This window comes from Heteronotia binoei, chromosome 2, assembly GCF_032191835.1.
Source record: "Heteronotia binoei isolate CCM8104 ecotype False Entrance Well chromosome 2, APGP_CSIRO_Hbin_v1, whole genome shotgun sequence".
NCBI lineage: Eukaryota > Metazoa > Chordata > Lepidosauria > Squamata > Gekkonidae > Heteronotia > Heteronotia binoei.
Window position 1 is genome coordinate 203,761,262 of NC_083224.1, and position 26,957 is coordinate 203,788,218.

Sequence of the window (26,957 nt, forward strand, 5' to 3'; positions counted from 1 at the left end):
GAGCTCCAGGCCTTTGGGCCCCGCCTCTTAACTAGAAAAACAAAATCCAAAATAAATTGTGCAGAAAAAGGGAGAGAGCTGCATAATTGCATTGATAAGTACGTTCACAAAACGTTTCTTCATCTGAGTAAGTTGTAACTGCTACAGAAACTAGGTGCCCCACTAGGTTTCACTGGATATGGAGTAGATACTTGGGCAGAGCTGTGTTTTGCCAGGCATTTTCCCGGCCAACTGACAGCTTACATTTGGAGCACTGACAAAAAGATACATATAATTTCCTCCCAGGTGTTAGAAACAAAAAGAGCCTTCCACCATTTATTAACTGACTAATTATAAATGACTGATTTTTTGAAAAAAGATGACCTCAATTCATCAGCCAACAGAACGTATTGTTTTCAGCGCAAGGCCTGAAGACAAAGAGGCGGCTTGCATGGAAGGGGATTTCTCTGCTAACGTGACTTCAATTCTGTTGAGGCTTTCTTGCACACCAGAGGGGATGTTTCTATGAAAATGTCTTCTGGGACAGATGCTAAAAACAGAGAGATTATACCCTTTCCTCCCCTTTAGAACAGTTCAGATTCCTCGTAGGCAGATTTCATAGGATGAACCAACGTTTCTTCGAATCAGGCAGCAGCCCTGATAACAATCACAGTGCCCTTCAAGGGTTTGAGTAAGAGTTAAAAACATACGCAAACACACAGCTTGCACAGGACAGACAAGGGAGACGTACACCAACAAGGAATGGAAACAACACAGAGAGGAAACACAAATATTGACCAAAAAACAAGAGATGATGAAGTGAGATCACACCAGATCAAAACAGTAACCAAAAAACAGATGATGAGACAGATGGACACATCGTGGGGCTGAAGAACATCTGCTCTGAGGACTGTGCCTGGTGGACTGTAGCTGTATCTTGCCCTCCAAACCTCCAACCTCTCCAGCACAGTCTAACATCTGAGAAGATCCCCATCTTTGGTGTGAGTGGCATCCTCCCTGACAGAATTAATTCTGCTGACTTTAGACAGCTCCTGGGGCTCTCTCACTCAGTGGCTGGACTCAGAGGGGGGAAGGTGCTGAGAATTGTTGCAGAGAACGCCCCCCCCATCTGAAACCAGTTCAAAAAAATCCCTTGGGAGTGGAGGGCAGGAATGAATGACTGTTCAGTCAGTCAATTCAGGTGGGTCTGAAGAGGCAGAACAAAGTTTGAGACCAGGGGCACCTATAAGACCAACAAAGTTTAATTCTGGGTGTGAGCTTCCATGAACAAGCACACTTCTTCAGATATGAACCTTCTGACAGAAATTTATCTGAGGTATGTATCTGAAGAAGTGTGAGTACTTATACCCAGAATTAAACTTTGTTGGTTTTAAAGGAAGGGCTGGTGCCAGAGTTCCTGGCACCCTAGGCTCCGCCCCAGCCTGCCCCAGTAAGGTAAGGGTTGGGGGGGCGACAGCTGTGTGCTCCTCGGACCCCACCAAAGGCAGGTTTGGAGGGGAGCACACACCGACGTGCTGCCCTGTTCTTGACTTCCCAGGTTTGCACAGACCCAAGAAGCCAAGAGTGGTGGTGGTGGGGGTTGCTCTCCTCTGAACCCACCTTCCCTTGCAAAGGAAGGCGGTCTCAGAGGAGAGCACACACTGACACGTCACCCCACCACTCTCCACAGACCCAGGAAGCCAAGAGCAGCAGGGTGGGGCGGGAGACTTGTAGGCAGGTGGCGCTCTAGACAGCCACCTACCCAGCCCTGTTTAAAGGTGTCACTGGACTCAAACTTTGTTCTGTTCAACAGTAGTACAGAGATACCTCCCAGACTCCCTGCTCGAGTATCAGTTTGATCCTCAGTTATTAATATCCAGACCCAAAACGCCACCTGCTCCTTTCCTGGTCTTCCACATCAGACACAGAATTTATGTTACAGGAGCAGAAATGAGAAGTGTGTTTGTCCCACAGAGTCCTGGGACCTTTCCCAGATCTTATGCTTACAAGAAGTCTGCCAACTGTCCACAGATTCTTCCAATGCGCACAGTTGCCATGTTGCCTGAAAAGGGGTGTGTTCTGCATGCACACCAGAACCTGGGAAAACCCAGTGCTCCATTTGCACATGCCAAAGCTGCAAAAGGCAAATGTTGCCCTTGTACAGACAAAATAGGGGCCATGTGTCTCAAGAGAATGTGCTGAGCTCCTGATGTCTGGGAAGAGCCCCACCTCGGCTACCAGGCCAGGCCAGGAGCACCCAATAGCCATAGCTTTTGAAGGACAGGTCCAAGTCAAGCTTCAGTAAGGGCCCGGGCACACTCAGGAAAGCCAGTTTCTCCACAGGTGGTGATCTGTACAGCCTGCGAAGTCCGGGGGACAAACTGCCCGTCTCCCCAAACCGCCAGCACAGGAGTGTCTGCCAGGAACAGCAGCTGAGGCCACCAAAATGGCCACATGTGGGAGCATGCAGGGGATGCAACTGTAGCCCCTTACCATCCCTTCCAAGCAACAAGATGCTGGCCGGTTGGGGCTCAGCTGAAGAACCACCAGCATCCCTGCCAGGGTTTCCCACGGGCAAGCCACAGACACGGAAATTGGCTTAGATCTGTAAGGTCAGCTACAATGGTGGCAGAGGAAGAAAGAAAAGAGTTTACAGGACCTTGATGACTGGTCCAATACAAGCAGTTCTCCCCCTTTCCATGGTCAGGCTCTGAAACAGCTCAATGCTTTGCAATCTAGGTCTGCACAACACTGACTGGCTAGTGCCTATGTTTCAACCAAAACACACACAGTCCTCCCTCTGTGGAGTTGCTTTACAGCTGTTTTGTTTTCAAGAAAATTCAAAACAGTACAAGCAAAGGAAGAAACTTCAGTTCCATTTTTTAAACTCTGCAGGGCAAAGGCCAGCAAGATGACTCGACAGAACATACATCTGCTGTGCTACTAACACAACAGGGAGATGGCAGGGCTCCCCCCATGGGCAGAGCATCTGCTGTGACTTTTCGGTCACTGACACATCTGCCTCATGTTCAAAGTAGCCAGAGAGCCATGCGAAAGACGCCCAGTGCCAGCAATGTGGCTCAAGAAATGGGCACAGTCTCACTGGTTTTGCCAAAGTTGCACAGACTGCCAATTGCTAAAAAAGGAGGAACATTTCTGTCCATGGATGCCCACAGAAATTTCTTCATAAAAATTAACCTCTTGAGCACAGGGTAAGACTGATTCCTCAGTAGCAGTTGCTGCACCCCCAGCCTTCTGCTTTCTCCAGCTCAAGCGATCGATTTCTCACCAACTCCTGCGCAGGTACATTTTGACCCGTGGCTTCCTCTAATTTTCCCCGTGGCTTCCTGGTCTTCTTTTTCAGAGATTCGGAAGCTGCGAGGGAATCTGGAGGGAGCCACGGGTCAAAATGCATCCATGCAGCAACTGGTGGGGAATTGTTACTTGAGCCGGGGAAAGCCAAAGCCTGCTAGTGAAGAATCAGCGTGTGTCTCACGGCTGTTTCCACCAGGCATGCAAGATGAGTGCACTTCATTAGCTGCACCCACAAACCTTTCCCTCAACTGCAAACATTCTACCCACCTCTCCATTCTATCCAGCTGTATGAAGGACGTCACCTTACCTGATCTCAGCTGCTTTATCCTTCCATTGCTAGCGCTGGGATGGACAGGTAAAAAATCCTTAAACCACGTGATCTCAGGATCTGGGTTCCCACTTGCTGCACACAGCATAGTAGCCGTCCTCGTCCGTTCCACCACCTTCAGCTGGGGTCCCATGTCGATGTTTGGAAAGCCGGGTGGGAGCTGGTCCTCTGTCGGCCACATAACCAGGGAAAAGGGATCAGGAGATGAACTTGCCCTCAGCCTGAGTTTTAAGCTTGCTTTGGAGATTACATCCTGTTACGTCACACCTCTGTGTCTGTTGCCTCCACCCCTTCAACCCTCTTGTTGTTCAACCCAATCCTTCCACCCACCTTAATTCTGCCCATTTGCTTCTATTCACTACTACTTGTTTTTGCCTTTCATAGGCTCTCCATATTCTCCCATTCCTCCCTTATTTTTCTGCCCCACATATCCCTCCCCCCATGACCCAGAAGAGCCCTGCTGGATCAGCTGGTGATCCATCTAGTCCAGCATCCCGTCTCACGCAGTGGGTCAACCAGTTCCCCTGGATGGCCAACAACAGAGCTTAGAGGCGGAGGCCTTCCGCTGATGTGGCCTCCTGGCTCTTGGACTCAGAGGCTTCGTGCCTCTGAATGTGGAAGTTCCCCTCAGTCACCAGGGCTGGGAGCCACTGATAGAGCAGCCCTCCATGAATGTCTCTAATCCCCCTTTACAGCTGTTGATTCCTGTGGCCATCACTACATCCTCGGGCAGTGAATATACAGGCTGAGGCCAGGCTGATTTTTGTGCATGGTTTTCTTCCCTGAGACAAGGTGCTCTCAGTCAGCAGGGATGAAATATTCAGGATCATTTCAGAGGGTAGTAGACAAACTGGGTTCAAATGCAGCGGCATACAAGATTTCCACGGTAGGAGCTTCTGAGAATCAAGGCTCTGACAAAGGCAGCCTTCAGTCTTGAAAGCTCATTCTCCCAAAATCTTGTTAGTCTCTAGGGTGCTAACATGTACTGAAAACTTTAAACAACATTGGAGCAATAGATGTACATGAATACATTTCTCAATACTTGAATTCTCAGTCATTAACTCTTCTCACCCTCTCAGCCACTAACTCTCTTTTTTCCTCATTCTGTTTCACTCCCAGACTCCATCTCCTAACTGCCGCCATTCAACGTTTTGTCAACTTTCAATGGTTGCATTCTGAGAGAGGTGGAATGGGGCCTGCCAGTCACACCCATGCTCCCTTCGAGATGCTCACCACCACCCATTTTACCATCACAACCACACTGTGAGGTAGGCTGGTCTCACATTTACCCAGTGAGCATCATGGCAGAGTGTGGATTTGAACTCAATTCTCCCCGATCTTAGTCCTGTACTCTAGCCGCTAACAACACTGGCACTGCATGTCAGTATTATTTTCCTCTCCCTTGCCTTCTCTCAGACTGTAAGTTGTATGCTCCTTGGGGCAGGGAATTCTTGTTTAGAAAGGGCAGGAAGGGTTGCATCAGTGATTAGTTCTCCTGACCCTGTCTTACATGCCCAGGGAAATGCTGATTTTCACTTTGGGCTTAGTCAGGAATTTTTCTCCAGGCCTGTTTGGCAAGGGATACTGGGGGGGGGGGGGTTGCCATCTTCTGGGCACAGAGTAGAGGTCACTGGGAATTTATTTAGCCCGCCCTTCCCATAGAACAGGCTCAGGGCAGGTTACATCATAAAAACAATCAACAGTAAAAAACCAATTTAAAATATATAAAATCTAAAATTACAGAGTAACAATAGTAAACAATAGAGTAAAATGGCAACTTCTGCCTCACAGACATGGCCCAGGTGTGTGTGTGTGTGGGGGGGGAGGTGTTTGTGAATTTCCTGCATCATGCAGGGGGTTGGACTAGATGACCCTGGAGGTCTCATCCAACTCTAGGATTCTAAGGTCTAAAGTGGGGATGATAGGAAGGAGCCCAGTGCTGGAAGGATAAGGCTGCCAGGTCCCCCTGGGCACCAGCAGGGGGTGAGGGGATAGGGTTGCCAACTCCAGGTTGGTTTTGGGGTGGGACCTGGGGACAACAGGGGCTTCGGTGAGATACAAGGTCACAAAGTCCACCCCCCCTCCCCGGCACCCAGTGAAGTGGACTCTGTAATCCAGAGATGAGCTGTAATTCCAGGGGATCCCCAGGTCCCACCTGGAGGCTGGCATCCCTGATTTGCAAATCCTGGGCTAGAGGGAGCAGAGGCCTGACTGCTACCCACCTCGCAGTGGTCGTAAGACCAGGGCTTTTTCTGTAGCAGGAACTCCTTTGCATAATAGGCCACACCCCTCTTATGTAGTCAATCCTCCAGGAGCTTTCAGGGCTCTTATTACAGGGCCTTCTGTAAGCTGTTGGAGGATTGGCCACATCAGGGGGGGTGTGGCCTAATATGCACAACCCCCTCCCCCCTGTGTAAGACTAAAAGGGGGAGGGGAGAGCCATCCGTGAGCTCCCTGCAGGCAGCGCAGGAAGAGGATTCCCTCTTGATTAATAAGCATCTGGAATCCGCAGGACGATCGCGAGCACTGGGGAGAGATCAGCAAGAACATGCAGGAAGCTGCTGAACAAGTCGGATCATCCAAGCTCCACTTTTACTCTGCCCTGCAGAGAAAGGTCTTCCTCGCTGCCTGTCCCCAGAGATCTGTGAACTGCAGCTGCTGGGAATCAAACTGGGGACCTTCTGCATGAGAAGCACATGCTCCTCCGCTGAGTTACAGCCTCTGCACCGCACACCATTGTCTGTGTTATTTACTCCGAGCACAGGCTGTTGCATCTCCCACTGAGGGGATGAGGGCTCACACCCGATTGGCTGGAGGTGACATCATCTGCTAGAGTTGTGGATTTGCCTATTCCGGGCTGAGGCCGCCCCTCCTTGGCCCCCAAACGGGCGCTCGTTAATTTCATGAACTAATTAATCTGCCAAGAGATAGAACAGCCCCTCTTGACAGGCAGGGTGTCTATTATATGTGCGGGAGGAGGAGAGTGAGGGGGGGGGAGGGAGGCCTGCAACAACTATTATTACCGAGTGTTTCTAATTAAACAAAAATGTTAATCTTGTGCCACATTGTGCAGAATTCCTCGGAGTTTAATTAAAACAACCGCGGCTGGAGGCGTGATCAGATTGGAGATGAGATCGGCGGAGGACGCCAGTCCCGGAGGTCTCACTGATACAAAGACCGAGAGGATCCTGCGACAGTTGCAGCCAGGGAGAAAGGGTCTACGTGTGACTGGATATTGGGCCTTCCTCATCATTCACCACCTGGATTTTCCAGTGTGTAGATCTGGTAGGATATGTGGGGATCTCAGCCATGCAATGCTCCAGTTTCCCAAGAAAAAAGAACAAGAGTCCCACAGCACCTTAAAGACTAACACAATATGTTGTGGGGTGTGAGCTTGTGTGAGTCACTGTTCACTTCTTCAGATGACTCACAAAAGTTGCTAGTCTTTAAGGTGCTGCTGGACTCTGGTTCCTTTCTGCTACTACAGACAGAGCAGCACAGCCACCCATCTTGATCTAGCTCCAATTTTCCAAGAGAATGAGCAAGCCACTCCCAGTGATCAGACCACAGGTCAATCATCATTTTTCTTTATGGGGCTAACCACAAATGGGTGCAAAGGGGATGACCCCCTAGCAGGGGACTGTACTGCATTTAGGCAAAAAGAAATGGAAGCAGAGGGAGGGGCTATGGAGATACCTGGGCTCAGCAGCAGCGCATGTCAAAGGGATCTCAAGATTGTGGGCAGTCACAGTTGCACATGAGTCACGTGCGTGACGCAGCAACAAGAAAGGCCGATGTGATTTCAGATGGCATGAACAGAAGTTTAATCACTATAAATAATAGTTCCACACTGTTCTGCACTCACTAGTCTTCACGGGGTAGCCTCACTAGAGGTTTACAGCAGAGGCTGAGTAGCCACCTTTTTGGAGATGCTCTAGTTTAGCATTTCCTATGGTGGGCTGGAATAGATGGCCTCTATGGCCTCTTCTGACACTGTGATGGGATGGAGGCTTCATCTGGCTAATTGGCTGCCAAATGGAGCTAGATGGAGCTAACCCCCCCTCCTTAAATTTGTCTGTGACCTCTTTCAATAAGATCATCAGAAGAGCTCAGCTGGATCACACCACTGGTGGTCAGCTAGATGTTTCCAGGAAACTCACAGGATCATCCCAAAAGCAGCTGCATTCTCCTGTGGTTTATTCGCAGAAGCAGGTATTCAGCATGACTGCCTCTAACCATGGAGGTTCTGTCACAGCTCACAAGGCTCACTCCCACAAATTTCTCTCAAAGGCTTTTTTTTCGCCTGGCCAAGGATCACATTCAAGAATCCATCTGGTCATAGGCACTCATCCTGCTTGCAGATCGTGACCACAAATGTCTTCTGGACACGCACACACGCACAAACACACAGAGGTGGCGCCCTCCCTGATGCTCAGCCCCAGGATCTGGCAGCCCAAGTAATACTGCCTCCAAATATTGAGGTTCCATTCAGCTATCAGGGCTTGTAGCTGAGCTGCAAGACTATTTTCTCCCCTCTGGGATGGGACATTTAAGCTTCATTGCTGGGCCTACAATGCCAGGTGACCCCCGAGAAGCCCCAAGAAGCTGGCTAGACTGCAACAGGGCAACTGGCCCCAGATCTCTCATTAAGCTCCCATGGCAGAATGTGAACCCCACTCTCCCAGAACTTCAGTCTGACCCTCTTATCACTGCCCCACTCTGGCCCTACACAGGCTGTGTTTTACAGGCTCTACTCAACAATATCCACAACCAACATCAACCCAGGATATGTAATACCATGCAGGAACGAAATTGTTGCCACCCACAGCTCCCTCCCCCGCTATGGCCTGAGGCCCCATGACAGCAACAAGGGCTGGCATTGCTTAGGAAAGCAGAACAGTATCCATCTTGTTGGGAGGAGGACTGCAGAAGTCAGACACCTCCAAAAGACAAGAACACAGACTCTGAAGAGTCCCCCTGTCCCCAGGTCCGGACCAGTTTACTTCCCTTCTATTCTGCCCATCTCCCCTAAGCAGCCTGCACTGTTTGCCTCTCCTAACTTTCACCCTCACAACAACCCTGTGAGGTGGGCGAGGCTGAGTGCGTGACTGGCCCAAGGTCATCCAGCAAACTTCCACAGAAGAATGGCGATCTGAACTTGGCTCTCCCAGAACCTAGTCAGACACCCTTGCCATGACACCATGGACTCCTACTTGGGTTAGGAACCCAACTGGTAAAGAGGCCAGTTTTGCCAAACCTCCCCCCCACCCCTCCGCAAAAAAAAAAATCTGTATATCCCAACCAATCTTGTTGAAATTGAATTTTGGCAAATTAACTGGCATGAATTCTCTTATGTATTCAAGTCACTCAATCCTCACAGCCCCTGATCACAAGAAATCTCATCCCACAAGTCCTCTGGAGTCCGAAATCTAACCTGGTGCTGTCCACACAATTTCTAGCACATTTTTCCAATCCAGAAGGACTAAAACTCTATTTTAAAAAAATGAAAATTGAATCCCACAGCCCATTTCTCAGTCTTCCTTCACTTTCCTGGAATTGGGGCACACATTTATTCCCCCCACCCACCGGAAGCTCATCCCAACAATGAACTTCTTTTTGTCTGAGAATTCCTTTTGGTGCATTTAATTAAAAGCCCCCCTCTCCCCCCCCCATCTGCTGCTGCAAATCTTTGTTTCTCTGGGGTCCCTTCCAGAGAGAAGGTAAAACCACTGCTGGTGTTGAGGGGGGAATCAGAAAAGGGAGCAAAGGGCAAAAGGAAAGGGAAGGAAAAGGGAGGGATGAATCAAAGGAGGAGAAACGACAGCAGAGAAAAGAGAGCCAGAGCTGAGGAGCAGAAAGGCAGGGCTCTTGCTCCCTTTGTGAAAAGCAGAGGTTAATAGATTCGTTCTCTGTGCTTTTAACTCTCCCCAGCAGTTACAAATGAGTCTAGCACCAGGAAAGCAAAGCCAGATCTTTACTGCCCGAAAGCCAAGAAAGGTCAAAAGGATCACTTTGTCTGAGAAAGGAGAGAGACGTGTGTGTATGTGTGCCTGCATACTTCCATACGGAAAGGCAGAAGGAAAAGCAGCACAGAGAAATCAAGACTAAAGAATCTCTTTCAATTACCCAAGTTTTTATCAGTCTTTATACCAGGGGTGGCCAAACTGTAGCTCGGGAGCCACATGTGGCTCTTTCAGACATATTGTGTGGCTCTCGAAGCCCCCACCACCCTTTCAGCCAGCTTGGAGAAGGCAGCTGTCTCTTTAAATAAGCCAAGCCAGCCAGCAGCTTGGGAGAATGCATTTAAAATTGTTTTCCCCCCCTCCCTCCTTTTTGTGGCTCTCAAACATCTGACATTTATTTTATGCGGCTCTTACATTAAGCAAGTTTGGCCACCCCTGCTCTATACTATTTAGAGTTGCCTTTCTCTGATCTGAGATCTAGTTGCCACCTTTGGCATGTTAAAAATAAATGTAAAAGTCAGACTTTTGATAAAGAGCCCTGTGGGGCAGAGTGTCCTAGCTGCAGCACTGCAGTCCTAAGCTCTGCTCATGACCGGAGTTCAATCCCTGGCGGAAGCTGGGTTTTCAGGTAGCCGGCTCCAGGTTGACTCAGCCTTCCATCCTTCCAAGGTCGGTCAAATGAGTCCCCAGCTTGCTGGGGGGAAAGTGTAGATGACTGGGGAAGGCAATGGCAAACCACCCTGTAAAAAGTCTGCTGTAAAAACGTCGTGAGAGCAACGTCACCCCAGAGTCAGAAACGACAGGTACTTGCACAGGGGACCTTTCCTTTCCCAGACTTTTGATGTCCCATATAGGGTTGCCAACTCCAGGTTGGGAAATTCCTGGAGATTTGGGGGTGGGGCCTGCAGAAGGCAGACTTTGGGGAGGAGAGGGACCTTAGCAGGGTCTAATGACGTAAAGGCACTTTTGTGGTGCCTGTTTTCTCCAGGGAAACTGGTCTCAGTAGTCTGGAGATCAGCTGTCATTCCCAGAGACTTGACAGGTTGCAGGCAGATGAGCAGCCATGGCTCCCCTCAGCGGGGGAAAAGCCTCTGCCACTGCAGCTCTTTGCCCTGGCACTCAACCAGCCACAGGAGAAGGCAGACACCTCAGTGCGCAGCCGAGTTCCTAGCCAAACCCTGGAGGTGCCGCCTCCTGACCTCTTCTTGGGCTCTGCCTGGCTTTTGATCCCAGAAGCCAGAAGCCTAGACTCTCTTGTCCATCTTCCCAACAAGTTTCATTAGGGCTGACATTTAGGACGACAAGACTTTTGCTGCCAGAGTTGTGTGCATGTGAAGTGCCGTCAAGCCACAGCTGGCTTCTGGCAACCCTGCAGGGTTTTCCAGGCAAGAGACATGCAGAGGTGCTTTGCCATCGCCTGCCTCTGCGTAGCAGCCCTGGGCTTCCCTGGGGGTGGGTCTCCTTGCTTTGCTTTTGAGATCAGGCCAGCCTGGGCCATCCCGGTCAGGGCAAGAGACCAACAGAGGTGGGTTTGCCATCACCTGCCTCTGCGTAGCAGCCCTGGGCTTCCTCGATGGACTCCCATCCAACCCTGCTTAGCTTCTGAGATCTGATGAGATTGGGCTAGCCTGGGCCATCCAGGTTAAGACAGAGATGAACAAAGGTGGCTGGCCATTGCCTGTCTCTGCACTGCAGCCCTGGGCTTCCTTGGTGGTCTCCCATCCAAATACTAACCAGGGCTGACCCTGCTTAGCTTCTGAGATCTGATGAGGCTGGGCTAGCCTGGGCCATCCAGGTGAGGGCCACCAAGGGCCACGTGCAGAATTTTCATTTTTCCTCACAGGGAGAAAGCAGCTTCTTAAACACAGAAGAACGGACAGCAGCGTGCTCCTGAGCCCACACGGAATACTTCTCCTTTGCAAAAAGAGCTTCCTCCCCTGGTCTGGATGTTCTGCAGAATCCAGCATTTCCCATGCCCACCTAAGGGACATGTGCAGAGGTGGCTGGAAGGCCTCTATGCCCTAGAAGCCACCTCTGGATTGGCTGGTTCATGCACACCACAAATGAGTCTGTCCTGAGTCTCCCCCCCTTCCGCGAAGGAGCCCTGCTTCTAGTTTTACGGGAGAGGAAGAAAAGCTTCTTCCTGCCCACCCTCTCCTCTACACCATGCAGAATTGTACCGACCTCTGTCATGCCTCCCTTTACTCTTCTTTTTTCCAGGCTAAACAGCCCTGAAACATTTTCACCGATCCTCATAGAGCAGCTGCTCCAGCCCTCTGATCATTTCGGTTGCTCTCTCCTCTACCTTTTCAAGCTCTATCATATCTTTCTCAAGGTGTGATGACCACAACTACACACAGGGCAGTATGATGGTGGCACCTTCAATGGTGGGTTAGGCTGGCAGCATGTGAGCAGCCCAAGATCACCCAGCAAGCTTCCACAGCAGAGTGGCAATTCCAGCCTGGGTCTCCCATTAGTCCAACACTCTACCTCTAACCACGACACCACAGTAGCTCAGTTACTGGAATGGCCTTGGGTCAGACATAGCTCTCACGGAGTTGTCCATGAAAGGGCAGCTCCTGGGAGAGCTCTCTCAGCCCCACCTGCCTCACAGGGTGTCTGTTGTGGGGGAGGAAAGGAAAGGAGTTTGCAGGCCACTCTGAGACTCTGTCCTTGAAAAGGCAGTTTCTGTGAGAGCTCTCTCAACCCCACCCACCTCACAGGGTGCCTGTTGTGGGGGAGGAAAGGAAAGGAGATTGTAGGCCAATCTGAGACTCTGTCCTTGAAAGGGCAGCTTCTGGGAGAGCCCTCTCAGCCCCACCCGCCTCACAGGGTGTCTGTTGTGGAGGAGGAAGGGAAAGGAGATTGTGAGCCACTGAGATTCAGGGTACAGGGCGGGGTATAAATCCAATATCATCTTCTGCTTATAGATGCCCAAATCCTCATTTCGGGAATGGCAATCACACAATGTAGGCAGGTTTAAGTCAGAAGTCACTCCCACTGACTGCTAAGCAAGAACATTTAGGACTGACAGGAGAGAGAGCCAGACACACAGGAGTTACCTCTCAAGACAGTGAGTTTGGCAGTGACGGTGATCTCAGCAACAGTGTTCTGGGCGATGCATTCATAAATGTTCTCGTCTCTGGGGGTGCGGAGGGGCTGGATCCGCAGGACGGCACCGGCACCTTCATCAAATTCAATTGTCTGTGGTGGACAGAGAGAGAGAGGCACCGAAGTGAAATTACACTGAGCACAGCATCGCATACAAGGATTGCGTGCGAACCTCTTGCAAAGAGCATGTTGCTGCTCAACTTTATTCCTCAAACTGAAGCGGACATCTTGCAGAGGGCACCTGGCCCAGCTTCATTCAAGGTCAGAATAGCAACAGGCAGTCAACTGCTGATATCCCCGCTGGAATCCATCTAGAGTGACACAAACAGATCCTGGCCAAAAAGAGGGAATTGTGGAGAGGCCAGCGAAGGAAGCTTCCCTCATATCAGCAAGCTACGGAAGATCAACCCACACTTCCCTCCACCTTCTCCGGGCATGCACACTTCACAACATGGAGTGTCTCTAGGGAGACATTCTACTCCCACCCATGCAGGAGGCCGAGCTCAGAACTCTTGACGAAGAACCACAGCTGTTGCAAGGCAGACCTGCTGTGATGTTGCTGTTGTGCTCATGCTAAGATGAGATCCCCGGACAATCAGGATTTGAACCTGGGTCTTCCTTGTCCAAGTCTGACCTGTTTTTAACCCCAGAGAGGACCCTCAGTATCTCTCTCTCTCTCTTTCTTGCATGGAGCCCAGCAGCTTCTCATCTGCTGGTTTCAAATCCAGCCTCTGCAACTAATGCTCACCTCGAACCGCTGTGAGTTCACTTTCTTCCCCTTCTTGTTCCAGGTCACACGAGGCTTTGGGTCTCCGGTTGCTTGGCACACGAAGGAAGCCACCCCTCCGGAGACCCCGATCTGGTCCACGGGGGTCTTGATAAATACTGGGGGACCTTTGAGGCAAGAGGAAGGGAAGAGACACAAAAGGGTGGGGGAGAGAAAGACATTTTATTAAGTTGGAAGGGTAATTAACAACAATGAATGGGTTGGATCCAGAGATCTGTTTCCCTAGCAGTGGAGCATTCCTCCAGTTTCCCCTGAAGCATAAGGCAGAACACAAAACCCCCCACTATAGCTAGTGGAATGGATCCAAGGAAGACAACATAATCTCATAACCTCCACACTGCAAGCTGGCTGAGTCCGGCACACAACTATGTTCCCTATGACTAAATTAGTCCTGTCCTCCTGCTTCCTTTATTTCTAAAAACCACTGCATTTGCTAGAAAAAAGCAAGAGCTCAGTAACACCCGAAAACTAACAACATTTGTGGCAGGGTAGGAGCTTTTGTGAGTCACTGTTCACTTCTTCAGATAGTCAGAATGTGAGTCCACTGGTTCTGTATACTAGAAAATGATTTCAGATGCTGAATGACAACAGCAGGTGTGACTGGATTAGGAGTGATATGCAGAGAGGTAGTAGGCATGGAGAAATCAGCATTGATAATGAGACAAGAAATCTAAGTCTTGATTCAGTCCAGGAGGCTGCATTGTTGAAGCATCAGTTGCAATTCAGCAGTCTTTTTCTTATCTCCCTCTGGAAAAGGACTGCATGCATGTTCATTTTGTCATGGATATGGCCAGAAAAACAGTTGCTGGATTTGACCCAAGAAGGTCCCAGAAGACATTGTGGCACACACGGTCAGGGCTAAGCTGGCCTCTGACAAGAAGGGAGTCTAGAGACTTAGAACAGAATAGCTTCAAAGCGCAGTCAGAAGAAAACGGAGTGGCCACAATTGTAACACCTTGTGTACATTGAAGCCATGTAACACATTATCAATATTAACACCTTATTAATTAAAAAATAGAATTTTAAAAAATTAAAGTGCAAAACTGCTAAAGGCTACTTTAACCAGAGAGTAATTAAAATGTGGAATTTGCTACCAGAGGATATTATGATGGCAACAGGAATAGACAGCATTAAAGGGAAAATGGAGAATAAGTTTTATCAGTGGCTGCTAGCTGTGGCGGCAGAGGGGAACCTCCACATTCAGAAGCCCTAATCCTCTGAATCCCAGAACCAGGCCTCCATGCACTGTAGTTGCCCTCTAGAGGAATTATAGTTGGCCACTGTGTGAGACAGGAGGCTGGACTAGACAGACCATCACTGGTCTGATCCAGCAGGGCTTTTCTGATATCCTTATGAAGACCTCTATGCTCTTGTTGGCCCTCCAGAGGAACTGGTTGGCCACTGTGTGAGACAGGATGCTGGACTAGATGGACCACTGATCTAATCCAGCAGGGCTCTTCTCATGTTCTTATGAAGGCCTCAGCCTCTATGCTCTGTTGTTGGCCCTCCAGAGGAACTGGTTGGCCACTGTGTGAGGCAGGATGCTGGACTAGATGGACCATCACTGGTGGCTGCTTGTCTCAGCCAATTGGTTTCTTCTCTCTCCCTACCAGCTAATTTCCACCTAGAAATGGGGTTAAAGGACAGGGGAGTTGCTAAAGAAAGGTAGGGGAAGCCTCTGCCTCTTTTCTTAGGGTTACCAGGTCTCATCTTCTCCCGGTGGGGGGATTTGGGGATGTTCCGGCAAAGGGGCTGTCCCCAACATGATGACATCACTGAGTGATGTCATCACATTGGGGACACAGCGTTGCAGTGCATGCCTCCCACTTTTATCCAATCCTTTAAAGGGAACCTTCCTTTTAAATGATTGGGGAGGAAAACGAGGTGCATGCCTGCCCTGCGAGCCACGAATTCGTCACTTGCAAAGAGAGGGTGTCATGCATGCCTGCCTTGCAAGCTGCAAATTTGGCATTTGTGGGGCAGAAGTGGGCAGCCCCACTAGAAAAGAGCGGGTGCTGTGCATACCTGCCCTGCAAGCTGCAAAAGTGCCTGCTCTTTTCAAGTGGGGCTGCAGACAACTGGCTGGTGTGGGGGGGGGGGAGCCAAAAATTGGGAATCCCCCACCCCAGCTGTGGACTAGCATCCCTGTTTTCTAATTGGCCTCCATGGGAGGCAGCTGGATTCACAACAGCCAGAGGTTCTGGCCTGCCAATGGCCACTGTTCATGCCCAGACAGGAACTCACTACTGGTGTCTTCCACACAGGGATAGGATTCGATGCTGCTGCTGAGAAAGTACAGTGGCGATGGACTTCCACATGGCCGTTTCCCCCGTAGCTTCCCTGCCCTGATCCCTTTGCAGGGATCACCACCAGTTTTTTTTAAATAAGTGAGCACCAAAATATTATATGAATGCACCGCCATAACTGTGGGTGTAGAAGGTTCTCTGAATCCCCAGCTTTCATTCTCTCACGGCTTGACTAGTTGGAACCTCCATGTTCAAAGGCAGCATACCTGAAGAGACTAGTTGTTAGAATCACATAATTATATAGTTGGAAGGGACCTCCAGGGTCATCTAGTCCAACCCCCTGCTCCATGCAGGAGATTGGGAGAGGACAGCAACAGGTAGAGCAGAAGTGTTAAACGTGTGGCCCAGGGACCAAATCAGGCCCCCAAGCAACTGGCTGTCATCTGCTTTATTCTCCCTCTCTCTTGCTTCCTTCTGCATCACAGGCTTGCTCAATCGCACAGGAGCTACAGAGCAAAGCCTCTATTTCCCCCAATGGCTGAGGCTCCTCCCCCTCCTGGTCCCCTGGGGAAGGAAGGAAAGAGCCAGAGCTTCCTTTGCCCAGTTCCCTGGATCCCATGGGAGAAAGACAAAGAAAGCACCTTTAAGAAAAACAAGTGCTAACATTTTAAGCATGTTTTAAGTTTTTTCCCCTTGTGTTTTTCTGTGTCCTTGATAAAGTTTATATCTCTGCCACCTAATAATAAATAGGTACACACATGGCCCAGCATGGCCAGGCCCAACAAGGTCTCATTTATGTCAGGTCTGGCCCTCATAACAAATGAGTTTGACATCCCTGATAGAGGAAGTTGGTAGAGGACAGCAACAGGTTCAGACTCTGTCTCTGCATCGTGGCCTTCTGAGGCATCCGGTTGGTAGAAAGAGATGGCCAGGCTAGATTCAGCAGAACACAGTTCCAAATATGCTCGGATAGCTGCAATGCACCAGTTGTGCAGAGCATGCTGTGTGTTTGTGCACATGCATTTATGGACTTGTGTACCGGATATAAAACATTTCCATCCCCCACTCAGAGGTTTAACTTGTAGGGACCCCAGAGAGAAGCTGAACCCTGAAGATGGGAGTTTTGCAAAACCTGCAAGCAGCCGCTTCTCAAGAGAGGAGACAGGAAGAGAGGGGAGGGGGTGCAGACTGGGGCTGGGGAAAACCTCTCCAGAACAGCTCAGGATGTCATTAGTAAAGGGGGCGGAAGAGACAGAGAGGAAGTGCTCTCCACCAAAGGGGAGCTCTATGGAAGCAGAAATGACAATGTGGCATTTGCATGATGCTCTAAAGCAGGGCAAAGTAATTTATTTGCTCAGGTTCAAACAAGATTAGAGTCCAGCAGCATGTTAAAGACCTAAACAACTTCTCAAAGTATAAGCTTTTGTGAGTCAAAGTTCCTTTCATCAGGATATTGGACTTTTGCGTCTTATGTTCAGTTTTTGTCATCCTCTCACTTTAGACCACAGGTGTGTAAATGTTTGTATAGGAAATACATTTCTGTACGCTCTATGCATACGCACACTGTTCCTCTATATGGGAAAGGCACAGCCCATCTCACTGCTGAAAGAAGTGGTGGTGGCTACAAGATGACCCTGGAGGACCCTTCTGACTCTATGATTCCATGATTCAAAGAGGGGACTGGATAAACATATGGAGTGGAGGTCCCTGAGTGGCTATGAGCCATAAGCATAGATTGAACTCTCTGTTTGGGACAGTGATGTTCTGTATTCTTGGTGCTTGAAGTGCAACAGTGGGAGGAATTATGGAGTTCTGGCCCTGCTGGTGGACCTCCTGATGGCACCTGGGTTTTGGTCACTGTGTGACTCAGAGTGTTGGACTGGATGGGCCACTGGCCTGACCCAGAAGGGCTTCACATGTTCTTAAGAGGAGACGCCAATGAGTAGCTATTAGCCACAAGGTATAGATGGAACACTCTGTCTAGGGCAATGATGTTTTGTATTCTTTGCGTATGGGGGGCAACAGTGGGAGGGCTTCTGGAGTTCTGGTCCTGTTGGTGGACCTCCAGATGGCACGCGGGTTTTCGCTACTGTGTGACACAGAGTGTTGGACTAGAGGTATTTGTGGGGGAGAGAGAGGTATTTGTGAGTTTCCTGCATTGTGCAGGGGGTTGGACTAGATGACCCTGGAGGTACCTTCCAACTCTATGATTCTATCTATGATTCTATGGATGGGCCATTGGCCTGATCCAACATGGCTTCTCTTATGATCTTAAAGATGGAATTAACAGATGCTCCCCCTCACTCTGAGGACTTTGCTTGTCTTTTCCCTATAAGGGTGAATGAGATCAGGAGAGGAGAAAAGTGGGGGTGGGACTGTTGATCCTGCTCCTGGGTGACCCAGCCATGGGGAAATCACACCTCCCTCTATTTGCAGAGTCTGCCGAGTGCCACAGGTCACACTACATGTGACAGGGTGGAACTGAGAGTATCACAAAGCACTTGAAGGGAGCCCCGTGGTGCGTGTTGGTGGCTTCCCCTTGCTATAGATCCCCTCGGCTTATGCAGGAACATGAAGGGTTGGGTGGGGCGGTCTCTCCCCCAGCAGGTGGGCCCCCCCAACTCCAAAACTGCTCTGCCACACTCCACCGGCTCATGGTTTGCACAAGGAAAACGCACAGTTCGCAGCTGTGCCAGGGCCCTCTCTTTCCTCCAGAATGACAGAAGGCGGCTTTATGATCAGAAAGGAAGACAGCACAGCTGCGACTTTGCCATTTAAATATTTCAGTAAATTTTAAACTAACAAGCCCGGAGGAGACAGCACGGAGGAAGAGAGCGGGGAATGACAGGAGGACAGAAAGTGATTCCCCCTTCCCAGCCACAGAAGCAAGATTCAAAACAGCCGCCTGAATCCAGCTGATATCGTCCTTCCGGGTTGGAGCTAACAGCTGCGGAGCTGGGTATAAGGAGACCATGGCACTGGGGGCGGGGAGAGCAGAGTTCAAATCCCCACTCTGCTGTGAAATGTGCCAGCCTGCTTTCCTCAGGTCACACTACCTTGCAAAGCTGCTGTTTATTTAATACCCCACCATGTCAGTCGGTTATATCGACTCACTCTGCATGGTCCACCTCGAGTCCAAGTGAGAAAGAGGGACTATGGGTGATGTAAAGCAAAATAAATAAATACGTATATAAATTAAAAAGTATGTGTGTGTGTGGGGGGGGGGGGGGAGAGAGAGAGAGAGAGAACAATCTACCAGGGGTGTCAAACGTGTGGCCCGGGGGCTGAATCAGGCCCCTGAGCAACTGGCTCTTGTCGGCTTCCTTCTCCCTCCCTCTTGCCTCTTTCTGCATCTCAACTTGCTTTGCCAGGCTTGCTCAATTGCACAGGAGCTACAGAGCAAAACCTCTTATTTTTTTCCACTGGTTGAGGCTCCTCCCCCTCCTGGTCCCCTGGGGATGGAGGGAAAGAGCCAGAGGTTCCTTTGCCCAGTTCCCTGGATCCCATGGGAGAGATACAAAGAAAGCACCTTTAAGACAAACGAGTGCTAACATTTTAGGCATATTTTATTTTAAGTTTTCTTTTTTAAAAACCCTTTAATCGTGTTTGTCTGTGTCCTCTAAAAAGTTTATATCTCTGCTACCAAATCTTAAATAGGTACCCACATGGCCCGGCCCAACAAGGTCTTGTTTATGTCAGACTCAGTCCTCATAACAAATGAGTTTGACGCTCACGTGAAGTGCACTCTGTGAAATACAGGGAAGATAAACATGCAGTGAAAGAAACTAAGAAGGCTACTCCAGAGACCACCTGTGGTTAGGACCACAAGGGGCTCAGCCATTTGCTCCTCTCTTGCAGGCCCCACCCCATTTTTATCCCACCCTTCCCCCAAGGAGCCCAGAGCAGCATCCATGCATCTCCCCTCCTCTCTTCTCACGACAACCCTCTGATGTAGGCTAGCAGAAGGGGGGGGTGCTGTGGCTCAGTGGTAGAGCATTTTCTTGGCATGCCGAAGGTCGCAGGTTCAATTCCTGGTATCTCCAGTTAAAAGATCTGGCAGTACGTGATGTGCCTAAGATCCTGGAGAGCCACTGCCAGTCTGAGTAGACAATACTACAGATGGGCAAAAACCGGGAAAACGGTGGTTCACGGAGGTTTGTGCGAGTTCATGAACCACAAACCTGCAGAAACCTTTCCATTGAACAAACCGGCCCACAGGTTCGTGGCATGGTGGAAAGGCCTTCCTGCAGGCTACAGATGCCAAACTTGCCATGAATCTCCAGCTGGCTCCTCTGCCGGCCCTCCAGGTTTGGTGAAGACTGGATATAGATGCGAAGTGGGGCTTGTGGCTGGCAGGTGGGTCCAACCTTGAAGCCCCAGAGGATGCAGCCAGCCTCCCTGCAGTGCAGGCCTCAGGCCAGGGATGGAAAGCTCAGGCAGTCCGGGGCTCTTTGGGTTGGAGACAACTCTGCACACGACGCACTTCCAGCTACGAAGTCTGGGCGCACCCATCTTGTACATTTTTACTCTGCCTTCCTCTTCCAAGAGCTCTTGGCAGCATTGTTCTCCTCTCCTATTGCAACACTTTTATTTTAGCAACATATGATATTCAAATTCAATAAAACATTAATATACTCATGATCTATCTCATACATCGCTATTTTCCACCCTTACTTCCCCCCTATATCTTGACTACCGCCGGTGTCATTTGATTAAAATACTTATAAAAAGAAGGTAACCTTATCTCTTAAGAAACTTAAAAATAGAAATATAAAATTGAAATATAAAACATAAAAATAGAAATATAAAATTGTTATTCTTCAAGAAAATACATATTTCTAATATTACTAATACATAACCTTATCTTCATTGTTATTGTACACCTTTGTTCTTCATTTTAATATTTTAATACCTAATTGTTATCAAAAATTGCCCAATGTCCTTTTATTTTCCATTCTTTTTCTATATATCTTCTGTATTTTCCCCAGTCCATTTTAAAGCTATCCAAATCATAGTCTTTTAAGATTCTTGTAAGTTTATCCATTTCACTCCATGACATAACTTTAACAATCCAGTCCCATTTTTCTGGTATTTTATCTTGCTTCCATAACTGCACATATAATAATAATAATAATAACAACAACAACTTTATTTTTGTATCCCGCCCTCCCCCGCCAAAGGCAGGCTCAGGGCGGCTCACAGACATGGAATTCGATGATTCAAATAAAACAATATAAACAACAATTTTAAATACAATCAATTACATAAATAAATTAGTTAAAAATAGATAAAATAGGTGCTATAATGTCCTTGCAGCTGAAAGGTTCTCCTCTCCTCTCCTGTTCCACATTTAGAGGTAGGATGTGAGAGATGGAAACCGGTCCAAAATCACCCAGTGATTTTGGCTTAGTGAGGATCTGAACTCGCATCTCCCACTCCTGGCAAGAAGCAACTGGGGCCTTTAAAGCAGAGAAGGCCGATTCCTTGACTTCCCTGCCCAGGATGTGTGTGTGTTTTGGGAGGAGGTGATTTGTATTATGTCAAGAACCCTCATGTGGATATTTGCATAGGGAGGGGGACAGTCTGGCCCCATGCAAAAGCTATTGTGGAAGGCTACTTAAAGCTCTGCCCATGGACATTTCTGTAATTCTACAGTACCCTATCCTGGCCCTGAACTAAAAAGCCCCTCAAATGTTGGCAGTGTGTGTGGGGGGGGGGGGGGGGAAGAGAGAGAATCTTTCCTTCTAAGCTGCAAAGCTCCCAAGCGAGCCTGCTGAAAGGAGAAGCCATCCATTTGCTCAAAAGCCACCTGCCTCCTGGTCTTTCCTCCCAGGAGGAAAAGCTGAGAACCGCCTCTCCACACATGGATCTTGCTCTGCCAAGGACATGCACCTCCCCCTGTTTTTACCCAAAAAATCTCTGCACGGCTTTCTTCTGGGCTAGGCAACGGATGGCTTCCACACCTTCCCTCCCAAACCTTGACCCTCCTCGCGCCCCCAAGCATGTTCTGTTCCCATCAAGAGATTTGACGCGGCTGCCACATCGAACTGAACATGAGCTCGTGACAAGGGAGGTGAGCTTCAGCTTTTGATCTGTTCCATTGGCTTTACCCACTTAGATTTTATCCGCTCTGGTGCTGAGCAATTTGAAAAGGTTCTATTCTTGGACTCGGGAGGGAATTGGGGAGGGGGGGGGTGTCCTGCCAATTCTAAAGACCACTCCTTATGATGTTTGTGCATCATGCGCTCAGAGCTCTGCACACGCCATGCTTTGGCTGCAGAAGGCATGCTGCTAACTGGTCTTTTCCTTTACCTGTGACCATAGCAACATGATTGCAAAAATTAACACCAAGCAAACCAAAGCTTCAGGATCTTTGGTGAAGCCACAGAATAACCGAATAAGCCCCCAGTATGCTGACCCGGCCACAGAGGCGTCAACATTCCACAAGCGCCCAGCAGAACGAGGCCAACAGCCCAGCCGATTTCAGAGAAGGGGGCTGCAGCTCTAAGTCCAGACCGGGATGGCCCAGGTGAGCGCCATCTCCTTTGACTCCAGCAGCTCTGGATAGGAGACCACGGAGGAAGTCCAGGGCAGCCACCTCTGTTCATTCTACTGTGACTGGAATGATCTGGTTGGATCCTGGAAGCTAAGCAGGGTCTGTCTTGATTAGTCTTTGGGCGGGAGACCTCAGGGCAGGGGTGGCCACACTTGCGTAATGTAAGGGCCACACTGAATCAACGTGAGATGAACGTCAGATGTCTGAGAGCTGCAAGGAAGGAAAGAAGGCATGCAGGCAAATAGATGGGGGAGGGAGAGAGGTGGAAAGAAAGCAACTCTAACTTTAAATGCATTCCCCAGCTGGCTTAGCTTGGAGAAGTGACTTAAGGAGAGAAATGCCTTCACCAAGCCAGCTGATGGGGTGGTGGGGGCTCCAAGAGCCACACAATATGTGTGAAAGAGCCACCGTTTGGCCACCCCTGCCCTAAGGGAAGTCCAGGGTCGCTACGCAGAGGCAGGCAAGGGCAAACCGCCTCTAAACGTCTCTTGCATGGCCTGTCTGAGTCAGGCTAGCCTGCTCTCATCAGAGCTCACAAACAAAGCAGGGTCAGCCCTGGTCAGTATTTAGATGGGAGACCACCAAGGAAATCCAGGGCTGCTTTGCAGGGCCAGGCAAGGTCAAGCCACCTCTTTGCATCTCTAGCCTTGGGAACTTCAAGAGAGGTTGCTGTAAGTCGACTTGGTGGCACTTCACACCCCCCCCCTTCTGCTGAGTGCAATACACAAAAAGTAAGATTTAGTTTGCAATTCTTGGTGATACCAGAGACAACTATGTGCTTTACTAAACAACACTTTCTTGCAATGTTTGGACAGGGTCATGTGCAACACTGGAGAGAGTGCAGCAGTCAGAGTGTTAGACGAAGAGCTGGGAGACCCCCTTTAACCCCCCCCCTTCTGCCAGACCAGTCCTGGGTCAATCACACACTTTCAGCCTCACCTACCTCACAGAGGTGTTGTGAGAGAAGGGGAACTCTGGGAGCACTAAAAGAGTGGGATAAAACCTGGGAGAGTTGGGGGGCAGCCAGTTCGGTGTGGTGGTTAAGTGTGCAGACTCTTTGGGAGAACCGGGTTTGATTCCCCACTCCTCCACTTGCAGCTGCTGTAATGGGCTTGGGTCAACCATAGCTCTAGCAGAGGTTGTCCTTGAAAAGGCAACTTCTGGAAGAGCTCTCTCAGCCCCACCCATCTCAAAGGGTATCTGTTGTGGGGGAGGAAGGGAAAGGAGATTGTAGGCCACTTGTCCTTGAAAGGGCAGCTTCTGGGAGAGCTCTCTCAGCTCCACCCACCTCACAGGGTGTTTGTTGTGGGGGAAGAAGGGAAAGGAGATTGTAGGCCACTGAGACTGTCCTTGAAAGGGCAACTTCTGGGAGAGCTCTCTCAGCTCCACCAACCTCACAGGGTGTCTGTTGTGGGGGAGGAAGGGAAAGAAGATTGTAGGCCGCTCTAAGACTCTGTCCTTGAAAGGGCAGCTTCTGGGAGAGCTTTCTCAGCCCCACCCACCTCACAGGGTGTCTGTTGTGGGGGAGGAAGGGGAAGAAGATTGTGAGTCACTCTGACACTCAGAGTGGAGGGTGGAATATAAATCCAATGTCATCATCATCATCTAGGGGCAAAAGAAGCTGGAGCAGCCTGGCCACATCTGAGCCATGGTCCATCTAGTTCAGCCTTCTGGTTGCTGTAGTGACCGATCAGGCAACAAGCTGAAATTCTGCTGCTGAGGATGTTGGCATTTTGCTTCCTAAATGATTAGAGTGAAGAATTTTGTACCTGATTCCATCTACCCTGACCTGAAAGAGCCAGCTCCTTCTTCTAAAATTCACATCCTCGTCAGCTCCTGCAAAGGACCTTTTCAAAGGCAAAAATGCATTCAGGCAATTTGAAAACTTCATTTAACGGCGCCGTGTTTATTCAATAGTGGGACGCCTCTCTGGTTGGAGGATAGCACAGTTCTACAATGCCCCTAAACTCTTTGGAGATTTTATTTGGAATGCAAATCATGAATGTGGTATGATATAAAAGTCTGCCTTTTAAAAAATGTTAACTTGGCATGGAAAGACAGACACACTTAAGTGCAAACACACACACACACTTTTAAGGACGACTGAGTTTAGCAGCACCTTTGAAACCAACAATATTTGGGGGGTTGGAGCTTTCAGGAGTCACACACATACACAGGTCCCTCCGTCAGAGGTCAGCAAGATCTTTGGGATCTCAGCTTCCAAAAAGCTGATGGCATCTAACAAGAGGAGCTCTGACTTTTGGAAGTTTCAGCCCTCCCCGCCAAAACCTTGCTGGACTCTAAAGCACCAGTCTAAAGCTCAAATCTGGCTCATCTGATGCTCTCTGAAACATCTGTAAGGCCAAGCCACAGACAAGGAGGGGGGAAGAATATCTACCATATCTTGATCTTGACCTCCCTCCAAGGAGCTGTTCCCATTAATATGAAACATTCTGGCGGAATGCACATCTTCAGTTATTAAATCGGTGAGCACAGCATGGGGCATGACACCCTTCTTGCACAGCCCTCCCCCCGCCCCACAAGAGCTCGGAGCATCCTGCATGATTCTCCCTTCATTCTTGGATTCCCAGGAAGGAAGACAGAAAATGACTGGCCCAAGGTCACCCAGAATACTCCTGGCAGATTGGAACCCAGGGCTCCTCAGTCCTTGCCCAACAGTCTAAAACTACTGCAAGTACAGAATGCCCAGAGGTTAATTGCTCTTTTGGGCGAAGTCCCATAGTCCTGATCCATGAAATTCCCCCATGCAAGTACATGTCTTTAGGCCTAGTTTACCCATCAGGGAATCCATCATGTCTTATGTTCTGTGCTTTGGGGAGGAAATGTGATCACTGATTGTTTAGCTACAGATCTGGAACATTTTGGAGATGTTTCTATGCCAGGTGCAGACCCCACCTGTGCAGATAACACCCCAAAGGAAGCCATCATACCCTCTGCCAGCTGCCTCTGGATCCCCAGAACATAATGTGATTGTCAGCAGATTAAATAATATTTAGCCAGCCAGTTGGTCATCTGCCCTTTCTTGGGTTCAATCAATCTGTTCATCAATTAAACAAACTTACAAATTATCCAAAACCTCACCGTGGGCTGTGTTTACAAAGACACAAATGTGAGAAGAACTTACATTAAGCACAAACTGTGAGAAGGAAAGGTATCCATAACACCCATCCTGAAGTTTTTCTCAACCGGCCTACAGTTTCACTGGTCCAGCTGTGCTTCAATGCAAGTCAATATTCTGGCCTGGGTAAAATAACCTTCCATGCACCCAAAGCATGTGTGCATATAGTTATGAGCACGTCTGCACACACTCACATGCCTATCCCTTTCTGACGGCATCTTCAGGGTGGTTTGAAAGAGGCACAAGAGCCAAGTCTCATCTAGCTCTTTCCTAGGCTGGGCTGTGGACTCTTCCAGCTAGAAATAGGAATTCTCTCCCAAAGATTGGGGATACTAGCTGGACATGACAGAATGCATGCTTCTGGAAGGCTCCGCCATGAAGCCTCATGCCTGGCCAAGTCAGGGGTCAGCAGTGGGACCCTGGGAGCTCTGCAACCCCCACCACTGTCCTGGTCCCGCTTTGCCTTCCCCCATGGAACCCATCTTGGCTCCTCTCCTTGACTCTCCAGAGCCCACCCGACCTCAGTATTGCAGGATTTTCATTTGGAGTTCAAAACTCCTGAAAAAGAAGTAGCTTTGCTTTTCGCTGCTGCAGAGAAAACTTTTGACAATGGTGTGGAGAAACGCCATTTTAGGCAGTGGTGGTGCTTCATTGGGCAGGGGTCAGTAAATCCCTCAGCCGGCTTTGTAGCCTTCCCCTCACTCCCCCCCTCCCTTCCAGAGCCAAACCAACAACGCTAGGGGGAAAATCTCCTAGAGAGGCAGGAAGTGCTGTTGTTCCTTGCATGTGTTAGGCAGGAAGAGAAGCCAGATTTGAACTGGGGCTCGAGCGAGCATGTGGTGAGCAATGGAGGCTCCTGCCGGGGAGGCCCAGGCAGGCAGACTAAGTAAGTAATTCACAAGACAGGGCAAGTTTAGATCAGGGCCAGCAGGATGCGTTTATAAACAACTTTTCTTTGTTATGCTGTTTGCTGTGCTGTGCTGTGCTACTTTTTTAAATGCAACTGTTTTTGGTTTGTTTTTCTGTTCCTATCTGTTTCCCTTTTTAAATAAATGTTTTTTCTGTTTTAAATACTGGCAGTCAATCTCTGTACCACATAGATCCCCAAACCGCTTTAGACCACGCTGTGTTGAGAAGGGGGCCCCGGAGAAGGGGGAAGGCATGCAGTTGGATAAGGTGCCAATCCTCCAGGGGTGCCCCAAAGAAGTGCTGAGGTCTCTGTGAAACCCAAGTACAGGGTGGCAGAGGACCTGGAGGCCTAGCCTCACAGCTGGAGAGGGGGATTGGGAGTCCTGTTCCTCTCAATCGGAACCCCGGGACTGAGCAGGTGGTGGCAGCGCGCCCAAGGGGCAGGAGGAGAAATAGCTCCCTCCAGGAGTTGGCGACTCAATAGGGAGCTGACGGGACCGGGCCTGAAGGCAGAATCGGGCCGGTTCCGTCACAAATGGTCATTGGGACTTTATGTTTGCAGTAATGGAGAAATTGGGATTGGGTGAAGACTCTGTTAGAATGGTAAAGGCGATATATACTGAC

The 26,957-nt window shown here is 49.4% G+C and overlaps 1 protein-coding gene across 17 annotated transcripts in view; it reads right to left on the minus strand.

The window, feature by feature from the left end:
* PTPRS (protein tyrosine phosphatase receptor type S) overlaps positions 1-26,957 on the minus strand; it is a 422,866-nt gene that overhangs the window by 167,287 nt on the left and 228,622 nt on the right. For all 17 annotated transcript variants that reach the window (XM_060232878.1, XM_060232884.1, XM_060232883.1 and 14 more), the window contains exons 3-5: positions 13,445-13,590; positions 12,648-12,789; positions 3,602-3,790 (exon numbers count right to left, since the gene is read on the minus strand). In XM_060232878.1, the coding sequence (XP_060088861.1) occupies positions 3,602-3,790; positions 12,648-12,789; positions 13,445-13,590 (477 nt within the window). The remainder of the gene's footprint in view (positions 1-3,601; positions 3,791-12,647; positions 12,790-13,444; positions 13,591-26,957) is intronic.